Source organism: Aphanomyces astaci (genome assembly GCF_000520075.1).
Source record: "Aphanomyces astaci strain APO3 unplaced genomic scaffold supercont1.117, whole genome shotgun sequence".
NCBI classification, from domain to species: domain Eukaryota; phylum Oomycota; class Saprolegniomycetes; order Saprolegniales; family Verrucalvaceae; genus Aphanomyces; species Aphanomyces astaci.
The window spans coordinates 132,809-149,416 of NW_009798380.1; the positions used below are offsets into that span (position 1 = coordinate 132,809).

At 47.0% G+C, this 16,608-nt stretch overlaps 8 protein-coding genes and 3 non-coding genes across 18 annotated transcripts in view; 9 read left to right on the top strand and 2 right to left on the bottom strand.

Moving 5' to 3' along the window:
• The window catches only part of H257_17739 (hypothetical protein), a 4,299-nt gene extending 3,188 nt beyond the window's left edge, over nucleotides 1-1,111 (top strand). Inside the window, exon 7 of the mRNA XM_009846626.1 lies at nucleotides 795-1,111. Within this exon, the coding sequence (XP_009844928.1) occupies nucleotides 795-1,040 (246 nt within the window). The 3' untranslated portion in view covers nucleotides 1,041-1,111. The remainder of the gene's footprint in view (nucleotides 1-794) is intronic.
• A 1,243-nt stretch (nucleotides 1,112-2,354) lies between these two features.
• On the bottom strand, nucleotides 2,355-3,163 carry H257_17740 (hypothetical protein). The gene is made up of 2 exons (XM_009846627.1): nucleotides 2,778-3,163; nucleotides 2,355-2,708 (listed from the first exon to the last, which is right to left on the bottom strand). The coding sequence occupies exons 1-2, from the start codon at nucleotides 3,009-3,011 to the stop codon at nucleotides 2,400-2,402; spliced, it is 543 nt and encodes a 180-aa protein (XP_009844929.1). The 5' UTR covers nucleotides 3,012-3,163; the 3' UTR covers nucleotides 2,355-2,399.
• A 130-nt stretch (nucleotides 3,164-3,293) lies between these two features.
• H257_17741 lies at nucleotides 3,294-5,815 on the top strand. Of its 2 annotated transcripts, XM_009846628.1 has the most exons (7): nucleotides 3,294-3,462; nucleotides 3,522-3,611; nucleotides 3,658-3,882; nucleotides 3,933-4,016; nucleotides 4,225-4,470; nucleotides 4,536-4,689; nucleotides 5,376-5,815. In XM_009846628.1, the coding sequence occupies exons 1-7, from the start codon at nucleotides 3,334-3,336 to the stop codon at nucleotides 5,723-5,725; spliced, it is 1,278 nt and encodes a 425-aa protein (XP_009844930.1). In that variant the 5' UTR covers nucleotides 3,294-3,333; the 3' UTR covers nucleotides 5,726-5,815. The 2 variants fall into 2 exon arrangements, with proteins under 2 accessions (XP_009844930.1, XP_009844931.1); XM_009846629.1 differs by lacking the exon at nucleotides 5,376-5,815 and having other exon boundaries at nucleotides 4,536-5,303.
• A 312-nt stretch (nucleotides 5,816-6,127) lies between these two features.
• Nucleotides 6,128-6,200, top strand: H257_17742. The gene has a single exon. It is a non-coding gene; the product is annotated as a tRNA-Val (tRNA).
• A 195-nt stretch (nucleotides 6,201-6,395) lies between these two features.
• H257_17743 lies at nucleotides 6,396-7,785 on the top strand. Of its 2 annotated transcripts, XM_009846630.1 has the most exons (6): nucleotides 6,396-6,597; nucleotides 6,660-6,726; nucleotides 6,786-6,924; nucleotides 6,984-7,112; nucleotides 7,188-7,399; nucleotides 7,474-7,785. In XM_009846630.1, exons 1-6 carry the CDS (start codon nucleotides 6,418-6,420, stop codon nucleotides 7,626-7,628), a joined length of 882 nt encoding a protein of 293 aa, XP_009844932.1. In that variant the 5' UTR covers nucleotides 6,396-6,417; the 3' UTR covers nucleotides 7,629-7,785. The 2 variants fall into 2 exon arrangements, with proteins under 2 accessions (XP_009844932.1, XP_009844933.1); XM_009846631.1 differs by having other exon boundaries at nucleotides 7,188-7,785.
• A 187-nt stretch (nucleotides 7,786-7,972) lies between these two features.
• Nucleotides 7,973-9,149, top strand: H257_17744 (hypothetical protein). Of its 4 annotated transcripts, XM_009846633.1 has the most exons (6): nucleotides 7,973-8,049; nucleotides 8,104-8,171; nucleotides 8,235-8,291; nucleotides 8,342-8,421; nucleotides 8,496-8,895; nucleotides 8,951-9,149. In XM_009846633.1, the coding sequence occupies exons 1-6, from the start codon at nucleotides 8,022-8,024 to the stop codon at nucleotides 9,002-9,004; spliced, it is 687 nt and encodes a 228-aa protein (XP_009844935.1). In that variant the 5' UTR covers nucleotides 7,973-8,021; the 3' UTR covers nucleotides 9,005-9,149. The 4 variants fall into 4 exon arrangements, with proteins under 4 accessions (XP_009844935.1, XP_009844934.1, XP_009844937.1 ...); XM_009846632.1 differs by having other exon boundaries at nucleotides 7,973-8,171; XM_009846635.1 differs by having other exon boundaries at nucleotides 8,235-8,421.
• A 483-nt stretch (nucleotides 9,150-9,632) lies between these two features.
• Nucleotides 9,633-9,704, top strand: H257_17745. Its single transcript has one exon. It is a non-coding gene; the product is annotated as a tRNA-Cys (tRNA).
• A 124-nt stretch (nucleotides 9,705-9,828) lies between these two features.
• On the top strand, nucleotides 9,829-10,998 carry H257_17746. 2 transcript variants are annotated; one of them, XM_009846636.1, is made up of 6 exons: nucleotides 9,829-9,924; nucleotides 9,985-10,075; nucleotides 10,130-10,363; nucleotides 10,419-10,550; nucleotides 10,602-10,766; nucleotides 10,826-10,998. In XM_009846636.1, exons 1-6 carry the CDS (start codon nucleotides 9,847-9,849, stop codon nucleotides 10,879-10,881), a joined length of 756 nt encoding a protein of 251 aa, XP_009844938.1. In that variant the 5' UTR covers nucleotides 9,829-9,846; the 3' UTR covers nucleotides 10,882-10,998. The 2 variants fall into 2 exon arrangements, with proteins under 2 accessions (XP_009844938.1, XP_009844939.1); XM_009846637.1 differs by having other exon boundaries at nucleotides 10,419-10,766.
• Nucleotides 10,999-12,000: 1,002 nt separating this feature from the next.
• Nucleotides 12,001-12,670, top strand: H257_17747 (hypothetical protein). The gene has a single exon (XM_009846638.1). The coding sequence runs from the start codon at nucleotides 12,204-12,206 to the stop codon at nucleotides 12,642-12,644; it is 441 nt and encodes a 146-aa protein (XP_009844940.1). The 5' UTR covers nucleotides 12,001-12,203; the 3' UTR covers nucleotides 12,645-12,670.
• A 169-nt stretch (nucleotides 12,671-12,839) lies between these two features.
• On the bottom strand, nucleotides 12,840-14,789 carry H257_17748. 2 transcript variants are annotated; one of them, XM_009846640.1, is made up of 14 exons: nucleotides 14,657-14,789; nucleotides 14,526-14,604; nucleotides 14,357-14,459; nucleotides 14,286-14,317; nucleotides 14,158-14,225; nucleotides 14,037-14,102; nucleotides 13,900-13,976; nucleotides 13,744-13,848; nucleotides 13,647-13,680; nucleotides 13,527-13,593; nucleotides 13,425-13,462; nucleotides 13,249-13,323; nucleotides 13,093-13,200; nucleotides 12,840-13,034 (listed from the first exon to the last, which is right to left on the bottom strand). In XM_009846640.1, exons 1-12 carry the CDS (start codon nucleotides 14,747-14,749, stop codon nucleotides 13,258-13,260), a joined length of 828 nt encoding a protein of 275 aa, XP_009844942.1. In that variant the 5' UTR covers nucleotides 14,750-14,789; the 3' UTR covers nucleotides 12,840-13,034; nucleotides 13,093-13,200; nucleotides 13,249-13,257. The 2 variants fall into 2 exon arrangements, with proteins under 2 accessions (XP_009844942.1, XP_009844941.1); XM_009846639.1 differs by having other exon boundaries at nucleotides 13,249-13,333; nucleotides 14,657-14,749.
• A 41-nt stretch (nucleotides 14,790-14,830) lies between these two features.
• H257_17749 lies at nucleotides 14,831-14,902 on the top strand. Its single transcript has one exon. It is a non-coding gene; the product is annotated as a tRNA-Cys (tRNA).
• Nucleotides 14,903-16,608: the final 1,706 nt, after the last annotated feature.

Below are 16,608 nucleotides of genomic sequence, written 5' to 3' on the forward strand. Positions count from 1 at the left end.
TCCGCTCACGGAGCTCAGGGGCACCCCAAAGTGGAGCAGAACCAAGGGCTTCTCGTCCGGAATCGACGCGTTCGCATGCAGAACGATCGTGCCGTGGCAGGTCGGCGACAGCACCTTCTTGCTCCACTTGACCGTCCACTTCAACGTCTAGATATATATAAATGTATAAGACAGGGCCTCACGGAAGAATATATATATATATATATACGGGGATTGTGCACTACACACAAATATATATATATATCTTTGACCAACAACATGAAACAGTGGGTTCCAACACATCCCATTGTTCATAGAAGAAATGGCAGTAAAAGAGACGTTCATCACGTACAATATATATTATATATATATATTGTACGTGATGAACGTTCTCTTTTACTGCCATATATATATATATGTATATATATTGTACGTGATGAACGTTCTCTTTTACTGCCATAACTTCCCATTGTTGGTCAATATATATATATATATATTGACCAACAATGGGAAGTTATGGCAGTAAAAGAGAACGTTCATCACGTACAATATATATACATATATATATATATGGCAGTAAAAGAGAACGTTCATCACGTACAATATATATATATAATATATAATATATATTGTACGTGATGAACGTCTCTTTTACTGCCATTTCTTCTATGAACAATGGGATGTGTTGGAACCCACTGTTTCATGTTGTTGGTCAAAGATATATATATATATTTGTGTGTAGTGCACAATCCCCGTATATATATATATATATATTCTTCCGTGAGGCCCTGTCTTATACATTTATATATATCTAGACGTTGAAGTGGACGGTCAAGTGGAGCAAGAAGGTGCTGTCGCCGACCTGCCACGGCACGATCGTTCTGCATGCGAACGCGTCGATTCCGGACGAGAAGCCCTTGGTTCTGCTCCACTTTGGGGTGCCCCTGAGCTCCGTGAGCGGACTCTTGGTCGAGTCGCTGGTCTTATCCAATGAAAAGTACAAGCCGTACAAGGGCGTGCGCACGCTCACCAAAACTGGGCGGTTTCAAATCCGCACGTAAAATTATATCAAGCACAAGAATAGAAATAAACCCTCTGTGTTATATATAAAATACACACAATTGTCTACAGACAACACGACTCTCGTTTTGGATATTTGGCCACGTTTCAGACATATATATATGTCTGAAACGTGGCCAATATATATTTATATATGTTTGATAATTCATTGTCACATTATATATATATAATGTGACAATGAATTATCAAACCACACTGCGCTTTGGTCTGTGCTTTGTTGTCGTTGTTGTATTGTTGTTGGGCTAATTATTGTGGATTTGGTACAAATTTCCAGACCCCCTCGAATCGAATGATCTCGCCGCCGAATTGAATCACGAATCGACGCTATTGGCTAATATCCAATATTTTGAGTGGATTTGATTGGCTCTTGCAGAAAGGACAAGTATATTCAACCAATCAGAACTCCAGCGCGATTTCGACAAACCATGCGAATTTCAGAAGTTTATAGCGAATTCACAATGTATACACATCTTTCTCCGTTTCGAGTTTACATGGATTTCGGATAGACAGACCTCCTCTGTCCATTTGGTTGATATATGTGTACGTTGGTGAGGCCAAACCAAATTGAAGAATATTATGTGAAAAATACATTATCTTCATCCACACTCGGCCTAAATATCATTCGACATGGACTGGAGCAACCACCGGTCTGTGTTTCTACTTATAGGTATAATGAACTAGTACATCAGATGTATACTGTAGCCGCGTTGAATTACAACAGTCTAAGCCAATCAAATCACACAATTCTGCCAATCCAAGCGACTGATTCCGTTTTGGTCGGATACTGTATGAAGTATTATCATAATTTGGACTTTCGACAAATCGATCGATCGATTGTTTGTACTGACTTTTGTATGGAAAATTCGTCCAGTGTCACACTAGCTTCAGTCACACACTAATTAGTTGTTGAATTGGTCGAAGAATGGATTTGATTGGCTACTTGATTTAGTGATCTGGCTTTTGATTGGTTGTGTATCGATTGTCTGCCGATTTGGTTCGTCTGCTCATTCGTTGTGAGCAATTTCAAATCGACTTGACAATAATAGGATTATTAATAATAGTATGCTCATATTATATAGCGTTATATTAATAATTTGGATAGGGTCCAAATGCTATTGGGTAATAATTACCCAAATTTGGGGGAAAAGCTTACATTTTTATTATGCAGTACTTCGAAGTACAGTACATCAGTCGAGTAGTTAACGAATACTACGAAGTACATGCACCCGATGTAGCATGACGATATACACCGGGTGCATGTACTACGTGCACACACAAGATGATGCTTTAGACGTTATGAATGCTCTATCTCGACCACGAATATGCAGGTTGAAACCAAGTTACGTGGGATAGTATTCTAGGCTGGACCTGTTCTCGTTAACGAGTATAGCCTTAACGAGCAGAACGAGTGCAAGATGGACGTGATGTGTCGAGTGCTGGAACCACGTACTACGAGAACAAAGAGCCCCAACGCGCGGGCGCTTGCTTGACCAGGGTGATGCACACTTCCATGGACGGGCCAGTGGACGTCGCGAGCACAGCGCGTGTGTAGAACGGACTCGACTCCTTCTGCGCCGCGATCTCCCAGTCCAACAATGCGCACTGCACAGGGGCCGCCAACTGCGCATGCACACGGGGGATCGTGTCCACTATCACGGTGAACCAATGCTTCTATGAACATGGTGATCATGGAAGTGAACGTTGGGGAAATGTGGTACATGGTCGGTGGACTGCGTTGCTAGGACGTTGACGCCTTTGCGCACGATGCGAGGCCGCACTGGCACATACACATACAGCTCTTCCAGGGTCTGGGTCCATCCAAACTGCCCCGATGGGTCTACAGCACGAGACAAGATCGCGGTGGCATCGTCATCGGTGGGATGGTACGCCGCCGCCGCATCATCCAAGATCGCACTGCTCCGACGCGCCATGACAGCGAATGAAACCGTCATTCCGTTTCATGCACCTAGGTCCGTCACCCCTTCACCTCTCATGAGGATGAAGCATGGCGGAACATGCACACCGCCGCGCCCTCGGCATTGACGGAGTCGTCTATCTGCTTTCCGCAGTCGTGTACATCACATTTCACCCACTGGGATTGCAGTAGGTAACGCGAAGTGCGCCGTGGTTCGCTAAAACTATCAAGTTAAAGGCTTTTTATTGGCTAAAATGTCGAATACGAATCATTTTAACCAATGAATGTCGCGTACGATCCTGTGGAGTGTTTTTTCGAAGGATTTCAAAACCCACAGCGGCGGCGACCGAGGACGGACGATGATTCAAAGCATGTTCATCATCACGTCGACAGGCGAGATCATCATCGAGAAGCATTGGCGCGGCATCACGAACCGCACAGTCTGCGACTTCTTCGTCGAGGAAGTCAACAAGTACAAGCTGCGCGAGGTAATCTGACAACCTGGTGCGCACCTCCTTGTATGTCCTCAACGACCATGGCTGCGTAGGACGTGCCCCCGGTGATTGCCACGTCCAAGCACTATTTCATCAGCGTGTTCCGCGAAGGCTTGTTCCTCCTCGCTGTGGTCACGAACGAGGTGCTGCCGTTCCATCCTTGCATCACAAAACTCATGTCCGACCTAGATTTCGCCGCTATTTGTGATCGAGTTTCTCCATCGCGTCGTGGCAGTCTTTCGTGACTACTTTGGTAGCTTTGAAGAAAGCGCGATCAAGGACAACTTCTCCACGGTGTACCAGTTGCTCGAGGAAATGCTCGACAACGGGTACCCCCTCACGACCGAGCCGAACGCCCTCAAGGCCATGGTCGCGCCGCCCTCCACGGTCAACCGCATTGCCGCCATCGTATCCGTACGTCGTCCATCGCCATATTCATGCTTTACCTCATGTCCTCTTCCTAGGGCAAGTCCCGTGTGAGCGACCAACTGCCCGACGGCGCCATCTCCAACATTCCATGGCGTAAGGCTGGGGTCAAGTACACGCAGGTCTGCGTTCGTCCTTTTTTTATTCTTTTTTACTGTTTTTCATGCTTTTTTTCTACTATTTGCATCAATTTTTCCTCGTTTTCACCCTTTCGTCATTTTTCACCATTGTTCATCCTTTTTTCACCATGTTTTGCTGTTTTTCCCAGTTTTCATCCTTTCTTCACCATTTTTCATCCTTTTTTTTCACCATTTTTTCATATATGATTAGAACGAAATCTACTTTGATGTGGTCGAAGAGATCGATGCGATCATCGACAGCCACGGGCAGATGCTGTCTTGCGAAGTCAACGGCACGATCAACGGGCACAGTCGGCTCTCGGGGGTTCCCGACCTCACCATGGTATTCGTGGACCCTTCTGTCATCGACGACTGCTCATTCCATCCATGCGTCCGGTATGCCCGGTACGAGCGCGAGCGTGTGATTTCATTTGTCCCGCCCGATGGCCATTTCGAGGTAGGTGGTCTTTTTCGCGATTTTTTCGCGATTTTTTTGCATAATTGTGACGTTTTTTCGAGCAGTTGATGCAATACCGCGTGCAAGTCAACCAAGTGGTGCCGCCCATCTTTTGCCAGCCAAGTATCAAGTACACTGACAAGGGCGGCACGTTAGAGATCGCCCTCGGCGCCCGCAACATGCCCACACTTGTGAACAATACCAAGAAACCCATTCAAAGTAGTACACGAGTTTGGATGTGTAGTATTTGGGCGAATTATATATATATATATGGGGAATACGTTATGTATTTTGAAAAGTACGAGATTTGGATGTGTAGTTAGTTGTACGACTGTTGTTCTTATTCTTGTGGTTTCGGGGTTTATATAAATTATGAGAGGAAACACGAGTCGAATATGATATTTCTATCAACCCTTGACGTCACTCACCCTGAAATGTTATGAAATACACGACCTCTCCATATCGACACGAGTAATCATAATATTATTCTATCGAACGAAAGTTCGAGATCTATCTATCGAATACGTGGACAATACAGGTCCAACTGTTTTTCATGGGGGGGAATCTTTATATTGTAGTTGTATATATCAAACACAATTGAATATACAACGGGATGGTGGTGTGTTGTTAGTTGTCGTAGTTTTCATCGTTTTATCTTGGTTTATATTGTGCATTTCACCCAAACCGGGACTTGAGGGTCATTTCACCAAATACCTTTCGAATCCATTTGATCCTATTTAATCTTGTACACACTATACTATACAACGATTAGTATATATGTATATGTGGTTTTGCCCAATAATGCGGAGGGGTCAAACGTTTGGATTGGCAGAAATTTGACATAACGTGATTTGATTGGCTCAGGCAGTTTCGAATATCGATTTGACAATATCTTTGTTGGTTAGCCGAAGACATCACGGTGCAGATCACGTTCCCCAAGAGCGTGCGCACGGTGGATGCCAACACCGAGACCGGATCGTGTCTATTTGACGACGCCACCAAGACACTCAAGTGGACAGTCGGCAAGTTCAACCCGAAGAAAGCCGCGTCGCCTTCGCTCAAAGCGGCCATCGTCCTCCAGCAGGGCGCCGCCGTGCCCGATGAAAAGCCCATGGTGCTGCTGGGGTTCAAAGTGCCGTTTACGACTGTGAGCGGCCTCGCAGTGGAGACGCTTGTGCTCACCAATGAAAACTACAAGCCGTACAAGGGCGTGCGCACACTCACCCAGGCGGGGCGATTTCAGATTCGAACGTAGTAGTTAATACGTGGAAGGAGGGAGGGGGGAAATGTCGGAGAGAACCAACATGGCTATGTAACGTACAGTATAACATGGAACAGTCTCCACTACAAATGTACTACTACTACAAATGCCAATTTAACAGTATGTTCACTGTACAGTGAACGATGGGAAAATAGGGCACAGTTCTTCTACGAACGATATACGCGTTTGTATTCTCGAGAACGTTGTGATAAAATAGTTTTTGAAAAAATTAATACAATACTGAGAGCGTTGTGTATGTACTATTATAGTTAGTACTGCATAGGAATGAGGACAAAGCATGGGAATACGATTGCATCTTGAAATTGTCAGCCGACAACTTGAGCTTGTACGATGAATCAAACGGATTGGCTATATAAAATGAGTAATTGATTATGTGGTCTTATAGTGTAGCGGTTATCACGTCTCCTTGACGTGGAGAAGGTCCCCGGTTCAAGTCCGGGTATGACCACACCTTTTTTCGATCTTTTGGCCAACTCCCAGTTTCAATCAATCCACCTCCTATTATACCCCTACCCCTACTACGTACACTACTAACGCCAATTTGAGCCTTTGAGCCTAGAACACCATGGCTAAAGGCTGTGTTACAGTTGATGCGTCCTTGTTAGTCTAGCTGTGTTGTTGATTTTGAAGTGAGTGAAAAATACTCGGCGGATCTATTTCAAGCGATGGGCCGTTTCGGCGAAGCGTTCGACGCTGCCGTGGAGGCACGGACACCCGAGGCGTTCTCGCTCTTCCAAGCGCAAGTGGATGGGTGGGTGATCGACGGTCAGTTTGCACGCAGCTCGACCGACGTCGAAAGCGCACTGGTGCAGCTCATGGATGGATATGGCGTCAATGCTCCCGAGGTACGTACGTATTCCAAGCTTTGGAACGAATGGTTTCCTTAGTGCTACTGCTGCACCTATAGGTGCAAGCAATGTGCGAAGAGTTTATATTGTTATGCAACTCGGCCGCGATGCGCGCATTGAGTTTGGGTGAGACTTGGTTGCTCCGTGAAAAAGGTTTTAAATTGATTTTTTGACATTTGATGTAGCCGAGTCGGAGGACGCATTGGACCTGCTCACGTTGGCCGACCAACACACGACCCCTGGTACATGCCACTTGGTCGACGACAGCCACCGCAAGCGCCTGCGTGGGATCACACTCAACAACTTTGCGTGCTACTTCAAAAAGTACACTCAAAATGCATAGCCAGTGAGTGGGTCACGAATCCTCTTGTTGGTTTTCGTAGACATGGCAAACTGCACACGGCCATCCAGTACTTGGAAAAGACGCTCAAGATTGAATCGTCTATTGCGAATGTGGAAAACCCGGCCGGCACGCACTTGAACATTTGCGCGATTTTATCGCAAATGGGGAGGTGTGCATGATAAACCATCATATTTAACATGATTAATAATCACTAGTATGTCTTATGTCGTTTTGGTGCATGTAGACATGTACGGGCAGCAGAACATGCGCGCTGTGCGATCGAATTGCTCAAGTACGAGCGCACAAAAGCGATGGCGGACGAACGAGTTGCAGGGGGCGGCGCACCTTCCAACAACAAGAGCGACACGAGCGTGTTGGCCATTGCGTATTACAACTGGGGCGTCGAATTGGAGCACATGCGACGGTTCGACCAAGCGATCAAAGCCTTCACCAAAGGTAGTAACGTTATGTACTGCGGTCGATGGTTGCAAGAGGGACGAACGATGTGTTGGGAAATGTATGACGCTTAGGACACGAAGTGGCGTGCAGCGAACTCGATGCCAGCCACCCGATGATACAAGCCATGTACAAAGCGCTCGTGGACGTGGAAGATCACGTAGCTGTCAAGAAAGGATACGCCGTGACACCTCGCAGCGCTATCAAGACGCCACGGACGGCGCGGTGATTGAATTCAAGTGGCCTTGGTGAATACAACACGACAACACCATCGAGTGAGAAGCGAGAACTTGGTCAAAAGAAACACTAGCCAATGTAGCTACCAATGGATAGTGTTAGGTTGATGCTAACGTTAGTCGCCTTCTTTGACGAGACATTCAAGTTGCTTCTATGCTCGTTGACATGGCATCGTGACTTGCAAAACTTGCAATTCACGAAGTGAAAATGGAAATCCACTGCATAAACGGATAAACTCCCGAATGCATAGAAACGGAGAGAACGCATAATCGATTTTCAAAGGTAATGGCCTATTTTTGTGGCCCCCCACCGCAGTACAAAACTTTAGGTACCCACCCCTTTTGATGTTGTGTTGGATTTTCACCAAGATCCAACTGCAGCTGCCATGGAAGCCTACTTGCGCGGCGCCTCAGGTACATGGCTCCACACTGATCGTCCAAGACGAGATGATGTTGCATGTACACTAGGATGGCGACTTGTGCCTCCGATTCTCGATCACATCGCGGCCTGTCAAGTGTCGTTGCTGGATGAATTGGTACGCAATGGATCGATTTGTACATCGTCGGACTGCTAACATGCCATGTGTGCCGTATTTCAGATCGCCAAAGCCTGTGACAAACAATCTAGCGAGCATCTCGTCCGTGTCATGGAGCGAGTACATACGTCCTTGACGAGCGTCCACAGTCGTAATCGTCGACGACGTAGGCGGCGACATCCCCATCGACATTTGACCTGTCGAACGAGCAAATGCAAAATGTCGCGTGTAGTCTACCGTTTATCGTTCGGTACACACACATCATCCACGAACACACATTCCCCCGACGCTCAAGCTCGATGATGGCGTCGATCGTTGTCGTAGAGGCCTGGCGTTGCAGAACCTGACGTATCCCATGACGGACTCGACTACGCCGTCCGACGAGACCGCCGCATGGAACGCCGCGTTGGCTCAGCTGCAGCGGGCGTTGGGCTCCATCCCGCACCGCGACGTCGTGGCCATCACGCTCTTGAAGCGGTGGAAGCGGCATCTCAAACTCGCGTCGTCGCATGCGACTGCCGAAGGGGTTTCGTCGTCGCCACACAAGGCGTTTGGGTCTGTGGAGCCCACTTTTGAGCATTTGAACTGGAAACTTCGACTGGTGATGAGAGGTCCCCCCACGTTGGCGCCGCCGTCCGTCTCGGTCCGCCTCCAGTGGGCAGCTGCTTCAGACAACACCACCACAACCTCCCACGTCATGGACTTGACCGTGTCTGCCTTTCAGGTATGATGGACATGTGTATCAACTTTACGAGGAATAACTGGCTTATGGGATGCAGGAATTGCATGCGTCGTGGCAAGCGTTGGCAGTAGCTATGGGAGACCAGCCCTAAACCAAAGCTGTATACTACTAGTAGTGTTATACGTATAGGTTCCAACCTCGACAGTTCGTGCTAGTTTGTACTAGTGGAATTACACTGGATCGTCGTGCCGTATAGTGTATATGTATTGCGACAAGTGATATTTCACAACCAGCCGACACTCGTTCTCAAAACTTCGTGAATCCATTGCGTCATACAAATTTGAAGTATATTCAACATATTCACAAGTAAATATCAGTTATTACAAGAAAAGTATCAGTTATTACAGGAGTCGCAATAGATTAATCCGTCGCAATACATATACACTATACGGTATGTTAATCCAAGCCCAGACGAATTATGTGATGCCGTTTGGTGTGCCTGGGCCACCAGTTTTGAGTTACTTTATCGTACAAGTACTATTAATAGTAACGTTAGTAGTATTGTGCTTTCGAGTGAAATTTCGTGTTGTGGTGTGGTTTCTCGTTGGAATTTAAATCGATTTGATTGGCTACTTCAGATGAGCTCAAAATTATTAGCCAATCAAAACCTAAAGAAAAAAATTGAACCAATCAGATCAATTGTGGATTGGTTTGGTCGGCGCGATTTGTATCAAATCGACAATAATTGATAGAAATATTTTGGTTGTTGAAAATATGAAGCGCGAGTAGCTCAGTGGTAGAGCGTCAGATTGCAGCTCTGAGGGTCACTGGTTCGAACCCGGTCTGGCGCTTCCTTTTTTCTTGATCTTACTTTCATGAATTAGTATGGATCACACTATTTAACAATTCCACAGTATTTTTCGTTGATTTCCATCGTGCTTGCACGTGATTGGCTATCTCCTCGTTTTGCCCAATCTTTCGAAATCAACCACCATGCTGCGGAATGTGCTGCTCATGGCTACGAGCGGTCTTGTGCTCTTCTCCAAAGAATTCGTCAATGCCATTGCCCAGGTAGCATTATGCAGACAATGGCCATCGTCATAGCTCATGCTGGTTGATCCTGTGTGGCAGCCGCGGCTGATCGGGTCGTTGCTCACGGCGATCTTGGAGTTCTCGGCCAAGACCACGGGTGCCCCAGTTTCGTACATGGAGTTTGCCCACGGTACTTCTCTATTCTACACTCGAGGTGCGGTTCAAACGACGACGCGTGATGTAGTGGCCGTGGCCGTCGTGACCAACGAGCACGCCAAAGTGTTTTGCGCCATCTTCCTCGACGTGTGCGACGGCCCGAAATTCGGCTCGTTCATTGCCAAGGAAATCCTGGCTGCGTTCGTGAATGAATATGCCGGGGACCTCGGCAACATTGGCCACAACCTGCGCGACTTTCACGGGTTCCACTACAAGATCAGCGAAGTGATCCGCGAGTCGGCGAAACCTATTCTAGCCACCTGTACGTTCGTTCCATTGGTCACACCACATTCATACGAGCTTATGGTTTGTGTTAGTGCAGCAACACCGAGGCATCCAAAAAGCCATCTTGGTCACAGACGACACTGTCACATATGCCACCGTAGACGTCGACCACCTCGGCGTCCTCGTCAATTTGCAGTCCCTTCGCACCCTTTCCGCCGACATGAGTACGTGGCACGACGTATAGATTCATGAGCCTACTGTAGTTGTTGTTTCAGTGGCATTTGTGGGTGACAATGCCAAATCTGTGACACTGCAAACTGGACGCAACTGCAGTATCCACGTCTCCGCCATCGAAAACGCTACTTTGGTTGTCACGTACAAACAGAATGGGGCCGCCTGTGTCGCAGCTATCGACGACGCCATCTTTATGCTGCACCGAGGTAGACGTCGGCGGTGTTTTTCGTATATGATTGACGCTCACACAACATATTATTGGTAGTGTACCGTCTGATCAACAACTTGCACCATCACACGGCGGCGATACCCGTCCACTAACCAACCCGTCATGGTTGTCATGTCACTTGGCTGTGATGACAGTCAAGAAAAATTGATTTACTACTATTGTGAATTCGCTATTAACTTCCAAAAAAAATTCGCCTGGTTTGTCGAATCAATATTGAATCACGCCGGAGTTCTGATTGGTTGAATAAACTTGTCCTTTGTGTCAGAGCCAATCAAATCCATTCAAAAATGGATTAGCCAATAGCGTCGATTCGTGATTCGATTCGGCGGCGACGGGGTCTGGATATTCGTATAGAATATACCACAATATTTTAGGCTCAACTTAATCGTCCGAATACTGTAATATACGTATAGCTTGGGCCAAATAAAACGATGATTGATCGAGTTGCCATACGGTACTGTATGATTGGGCTAAACGATGCTCATGTCTAAACTTTTGACAATGTACTACTATTAATAGTATATACTAACGTACGAAGTACTATTTCGTATATATAACGGTAGCTGGCAATTCCACTAACTAGTGTACATCCACAGCCAGGCCGATGACTTTGGTGCTTTCGATGCGTGTATTGCAAAAAACAACCATCTGTCCCAATGCGACGAAACAGATAATTGCACGTATTCCGCAAATTGTATTCCTGGGATGACGTCGAGCATTGGATGCGACACTGTTTTGAACGCAATCGAAAACGTGTCGCTGATTCCAAGTGGGCTCGAGAGAAGCGTGGAGTTTTTTATCCATTGGGACCTTCGTGGCGTGTTGTTTGGCGCCGTCTAAAGCACCGTCGATCGTTTCAATGTATATAATATCTCGGCAACAACCAAGCCAAACCAGGTTTGCGTATTGGCCTTGGACGGCCACCTGTCAAAGCGTTTATCACCACATTGAGCCCCAGGTAAGAAACACATGGGCAAACCATATAAATATTAATCTTTATATGCCATAGTTTGTACAAGCTTAAATTGGATCAAATACATTCGAATGCAATTTGGCGAAATGACTAATTTGGATGAAATGCGCAATATCTACTCTGGTTTATGTCATATCAACTGTTAACCGATGGTGTACTGATGCATCGTAATGCGTGACTTCAAAAGTTTGGTCGCAGGGTGATAATACCACCACACAGTTATAATAGGAGCCAAGACTCGTTCGAGGGTGTGATACTGTATTGTCAAGTAACCATTACAGCAGTCTAAAGGGTTGTCATGTGTTCAAATGCAAACAAGGATGGCTGTCCTTGAAGTTTGCATCGTCATTCCAAGCATGACCCAATGTCATGAATCATGTATCGGTCGCTCGATGGGGGGTCTGAGCTTTGCGACAGTTTGTCGAGGTGTAGTTGTCGCACATGGAGGGAGGTCGTAGGTCGGAAACAAGGGGCAAGGACATCTTGTTGAAAGCATGCTTCGTCATGCACGGCCGCCTGTCCGTGTTGCGCCAACGCTCGGCAGCCTGGCGCTGCGGCGTCGGTATCAACACCATGTCGGCGTTTCTACGCCAACAGCTCCTTCAGTTGACGCACAATCGCTTCGATTTTTTCTTTCGAGTCGACATGTCCTTGGTTACGTCCCTTCTTCGCATGCAGCAAGACCGACGGTTGGACGCCGCGACCGTTGGGCCACGCGACAATCTCAAAGTTGCCCGTCGTCCCGGGATCTTCGAGGGGGATGAAGTTCACTTGACCTTCATCAAAGTACTCCTTCAATTCCGCGGTGGCGGCGTTGAAGAAGCGGACGAAGCCTCAGGCGCCGCAGAATTGGATCGTTACGTCAATGGGAGCCATCGTTGATGTCGTTGATTTGAGCAGGTCGTGGCAAGTTCAAAAGTGAACGCAATCGAACAAGAATCCAAAAATAATTATTTTCGATCGTTTGCTTGGCATTATCATTAGGATAATGTATCCCACAGCCAAACAATGTTTTTGTCGTCAAAACAGTTTTATTTTTTTATTACACGTCAACAACTTGAGATCATTATAGACGGAGGCCAAAGTCGAATTAAATACATTTAAAGGCGTTGGATTGGATCACCATTGGCCAATCAAACACCCACATTCAATTTGTCAGATCTTATTGCAACAGCTTGCCCACGAAAACCACTTGCGCGATCCCGACAGCAACCCACAGGACAGACACGACGACGGTACCCACGAGAAGGCGGGCGGCGGTGGCCGCAGTAGCTATGTGGGATGCATACAGACGTTCACACGCTTGAAATGCCAACTTGAAGAAGAGTACCATCGAGGCTGTGGCGGTGATGGTGGCGGATGTACGCTAATAGGCTCTGTAGGTTCCACACTTTGGTTTGGAACTCCCGCAGGTCGTGTTCGACGCCATTTGAACCTCCTAGCGCAATGCATTGCAATCACACGACAGACAGTTTATAGGACGTACGCTCGACAGTCAGGAGTGGCCAGTGGTCTGGGGCAACTCTGGCCGTGGATGCCATCCGCACGGTTGTGCCGGCGTCTGCATGCAGCTTCAGGTTTGGCGGTCGACTCAGTAAGTACTTGTCGCACAGAATCCACAGCATGGAACAGAACACGACGTCGAGTACATACACATCATACCGTGAATGCCACTTGGGATTGCTGTTGCACCATGGCGACTACACGTCCACACATTGGCACCCCCAGCACTTCAACATCACCAGAGACCAACTTTATCTCTACCTTCCACGACAGAGGTCACGTCGAACACGACCACATTGTGCGCTTGAACGGGTTGTCGTTGTTGTCGCTACATTCGAATGATGAACAACTCGTTCCAACATCACTTATATGTATTACTACCTGAACGTCTTGCATGACTTGGATGAGGCGGTGCCTAATCATACTGGCTTTCAACATCACCACGCTCAAAAGTACAGCTTTATGGACGTTTACATACTCGAAGGGGCGTGAAGGCACCGTCAAGAGCGGGGTCAGGGTCACAAGTGGCGACGATTCGACGAGGGATGCAGTGGTTTCTTGGACGGACAGACTCAGGAGGTACCTGAACGCTAGCCTGTGAGCGTGCCACGTATATATGCTAACCATTGTATACCGTGTGGTGGAATTGGCCAAGAGGAGGCTGGGCGACATTCCTTGAATGGAAAACACGACCAGTCCATTGGTCGAATCCTACCGACACGAGTGGTCCATTGTTAAAGTGTTGATATTACAGTACATGTATGTATTTACACTCATTTTTAGATCCAGGATCTCCGTGCCATGACGTGTCAGGGTGACGGCTGCGCTCGGGTAAATCTAAATCCACCAAACGTGGGGATCAGAGAAACTCTATGTTTTTGCGTCACGTTACTGTCAATTGACGGTCCATTGCAGTCAAGAACTCGATGTGAACAAGCACCGCGACCTGCGACGACTTGCCTACATGCATTCCGACATCCGTTGTTACATTTTCGCTCATTGCCAGATAGATATATGTACCGAGATGGCCAAAACATAGCTTGTACAGTCCACTACAAGGTCGTTTAGATGCGTATAATGGATCATTCAACCTTTCTCGCGTCGTGTGCTGCCAGTGGCCAGTCGCAGCATCCGTCCACCCAGCAATGCTCCTGCCTATCGGCGACTCGATCGTCACATCCATGGCATCTCCATCTACACAGCCAAAATCAGTCGCCATGATGTACGACTGCCTCTGCTAGTAGACAACGTTCGCCGTACTAACTGCATCCACCATGTCGAATCGGACTAGAAGCGCGTTGGATGTTGCCCGGACGTCGACGGGTTCGTAAAAGCAATCCTAAGCGACACAACCAGGTTAAGACAGTGGATGGCGAGGCGAAATGGCGTACTGTAGTGTCAGCATGTAAGGTGAAGAGGAAGCGGGTGCCACATGCTTGAGAGGCCAGCACCAGCAGCCACAGCCACTTGGATGTTGATGACATGCCAACACTTGGCACTTTGTGTAAATGTAATAATGTATTTGTCCGCTTTGCTATTGAAAAAATAGATCTTCTGAATATGAAGCGCGAGTAGCTCAGTGGTAGAGCGTCAGATTGCAGCTCTGAGGGTCACTGGTTCGAACCCGGTCTGGCGCTTCCTTTTTTCTTGTTAATCCTTCATACATGCATTAACAGTAGTTGCGTTGTACTACAGTGTCACTTTGTACAGTAATATTGGACCACTTTTTTTAGTCCTTCAGTTGCAATTCTACAAGCTACAGTCCGCGCCACATAAATAGACCCATACAGTTTTTCAGGCGCAACTTTTGACCTATCACAGTGCCGTAAAAACTAAAAGAAACAAACGATAGCTTATGATTGGCGGAATATTTTGACATACGACTTTCCGCCATCCGAGCTGAGTGTCGTTCAAAATCACATAAAATCTGAATTGCCTTCCTGGACACCACGCCAGTCGAATAGACCCAACCGTGTTCAAGTGCGCTTCAGGTAAAGATACACACATCCAAGATATCTAGGGCCTAGTACATAACCTACACAACTACTAGAAACACAAAACACTCGTTCAACCTTAGTAAGGATGGGACGCGGACCACTTCTGACCGAGGTGGAAGTGGGCATGGTTTTGGCGCTCCGAGACCATAATTTCACACACCGTGCCATTGCCGAGCACGTCGGAAGGTCCACCAAGGCTATACGAACGGTAATCGACCAGCGTGAGGGCTATGGGAGCAACTTCAAGAACCGAAAACCAGCCAAACTTATTGGGCGGAAACTTCGGCTCCTCATTCGAGAGGCATCCAAGACCGGGTTGTCGGGAAGAAGCCTAGCGACGAGCCTGGATATTGACGCCTCGTTGCGAACATGTCAGCGCAGGCTTCAAGGCTTTGAGAACATGGAGTACGTCAAGCGCAAACACATGCCCATGCTCAAGAAAAGCCACAAGATTGCTCGGTTGGAGCATGTGAAGAAGTACCTCAAGGATCCACCATTTTGGCCTGGAATTATATGGTCGGACGAGAAGCGATTCAACTTGGATGGCCCTGACGGTCTCCAGTATTACTGGCACGACTTACGCAAGGAACCGGATACCTATTTTACCCGCAGGAACGGAGGAGGTGGAGTGATGGTTTGGGGTGCATTTTCGTCCTCTGGTTTGAGTGAATTAGTATTTCTGACAGGCAACCAGAATTCAGTTTGTTATTGTGATACTCTTGGAAATTATCTGTTTCCATTTGCACATGAACATTATGGTCCAGAATTTGTTTTTATGCAAGATGGAGCTTCAATTCATACTTCGAAGTATACTACAGCATTTTTGAAGGACGAAAATGTCACCCATTTTGACCACCCATCACTCTCTCCGGATTTGAATCCGATAGAAAACTTGTGGGGTATACTGGCACGTCAAGTTTACGCGAACGGGCGACAGTATCAGAGCATTCCAGCTTTCATCACCGCCATCAAGGCTGCCTGGTCGGGAATTGGCCACAACCTCTTAGACTCTCTTGTCAAGTCCATGTCACGACGCTATGTGGCCGTGTGGGAAGCTAAGGGTGGTAAAACAGAGTATTGAAGAGAAATTTGGATTATAATATCTTGGTTTTGCTGCATTTTTCCAAATTGGGTCTAATCATCTGGCGCTGGTCAAATTTTGATGTTGTCCATAAATTATGAACCACAGCTCGTAGAATGCTAAATCGTACATCAATCGCTTTGCCTATTGATATGGTGCAAGAAAGCTAGAAACGACGAAGTGGCCAAATTCTTGGAATCGAATTTGAAAGGTTTTCGGGCACTCTTAACCTATACCTAACCTGCAAAATTGCATGTCAAGTGAG

Bases quoted from the DNA above. Each gene is read 5' to 3' on its own strand.
- H257_17747 (XM_009846638.1), top strand. From the start codon at position 12,204: ATGGAGGGAGGTCGTAGGTCGGAAACAAGGGGCAAGGACATCTTGTTG.
- H257_17743 (XM_009846630.1), top strand. From the start codon at position 6,418: ATGGGCCGTTTCGGCGAAGCGTTCGACGCTGCCGTGGAGGCACGGACA. The intron at 6,598-6,659 runs GTACGTACGTAT...CTGCACCTATAG, and splicing joins ATGGCGTCAATGCTCCCGAG to GTGCAAGCAATGTGCGAAGA. The intron at 7,113-7,187 runs GTGTGCATGATA...TGGTGCATGTAG, and splicing joins ATTTTATCGCAAATGGGGAG to ACATGTACGGGCAGCAGAAC.
- H257_17744 (XM_009846632.1), top strand. From the start codon at position 8,022: ATGGAAGCCTACTTGCGCGGCGCCTCAGGTACATGGCTCCACACTGAT. The intron at 8,172-8,234 runs GTACGCAATGGA...GCCGTATTTCAG, and splicing joins TGTCGTTGCTGGATGAATTG to ATCGCCAAAGCCTGTGACAA. The intron at 8,422-8,495 runs GTACACACACAT...TCGTTGTCGTAG, and splicing joins AGTCTACCGTTTATCGTTCG to AGGCCTGGCGTTGCAGAACC.
- H257_17741 (XM_009846628.1), top strand. From the start codon at position 3,334: ATGATTCAAAGCATGTTCATCATCACGTCGACAGGCGAGATCATCATC. The intron at 3,612-3,657 runs GTGCTGCCGTTC...TGTCCGACCTAG, and splicing joins TCGCTGTGGTCACGAACGAG to ATTTCGCCGCTATTTGTGAT. The intron at 4,017-4,224 runs GTCTGCGTTCGT...ATATATGATTAG, and splicing joins CTGGGGTCAAGTACACGCAG to AACGAAATCTACTTTGATGT.
- H257_17746 (XM_009846636.1), top strand. From the start codon at position 9,847: ATGCTGCGGAATGTGCTGCTCATGGCTACGAGCGGTCTTGTGCTCTTC. The intron at 9,925-9,984 runs GTAGCATTATGC...CCTGTGTGGCAG, and splicing joins TCGTCAATGCCATTGCCCAG to CCGCGGCTGATCGGGTCGTT. The intron at 10,767-10,825 runs GTAGACGTCGGC...TATTATTGGTAG, and splicing joins CATCTTTATGCTGCACCGAG to TGTACCGTCTGATCAACAAC.
- H257_17740 (XM_009846627.1), bottom strand. From the start codon at position 3,011: ATGACGGTTTCATTCGCTGTCATGGCGCGTCGGAGCAGTGCGATCTTG. The intron at 2,709-2,777 runs GTACCACATTTC...TCACCGTGATAG, and splicing joins CAACGCAGTCCACCGACCAT to TGGACACGATCCCCCGTGTG.
- H257_17748 (XM_009846639.1), bottom strand. From the start codon at position 14,749: ATGTCATCAACATCCAAGTGGCTGTGGCTGCTGGTGCTGGCCTCTCAA. The intron at 14,605-14,656 runs GTACGCCATTTC...TGTGTCGCTTAG, and splicing joins CCTTACATGCTGACACTACA to GATTGCTTTTACGAACCCGT. The intron at 13,849-13,899 runs GTATACAATGGT...GCTAGCGTTCAG, and splicing joins TTGGCCAATTCCACCACACG to GTACCTCCTGAGTCTGTCCG.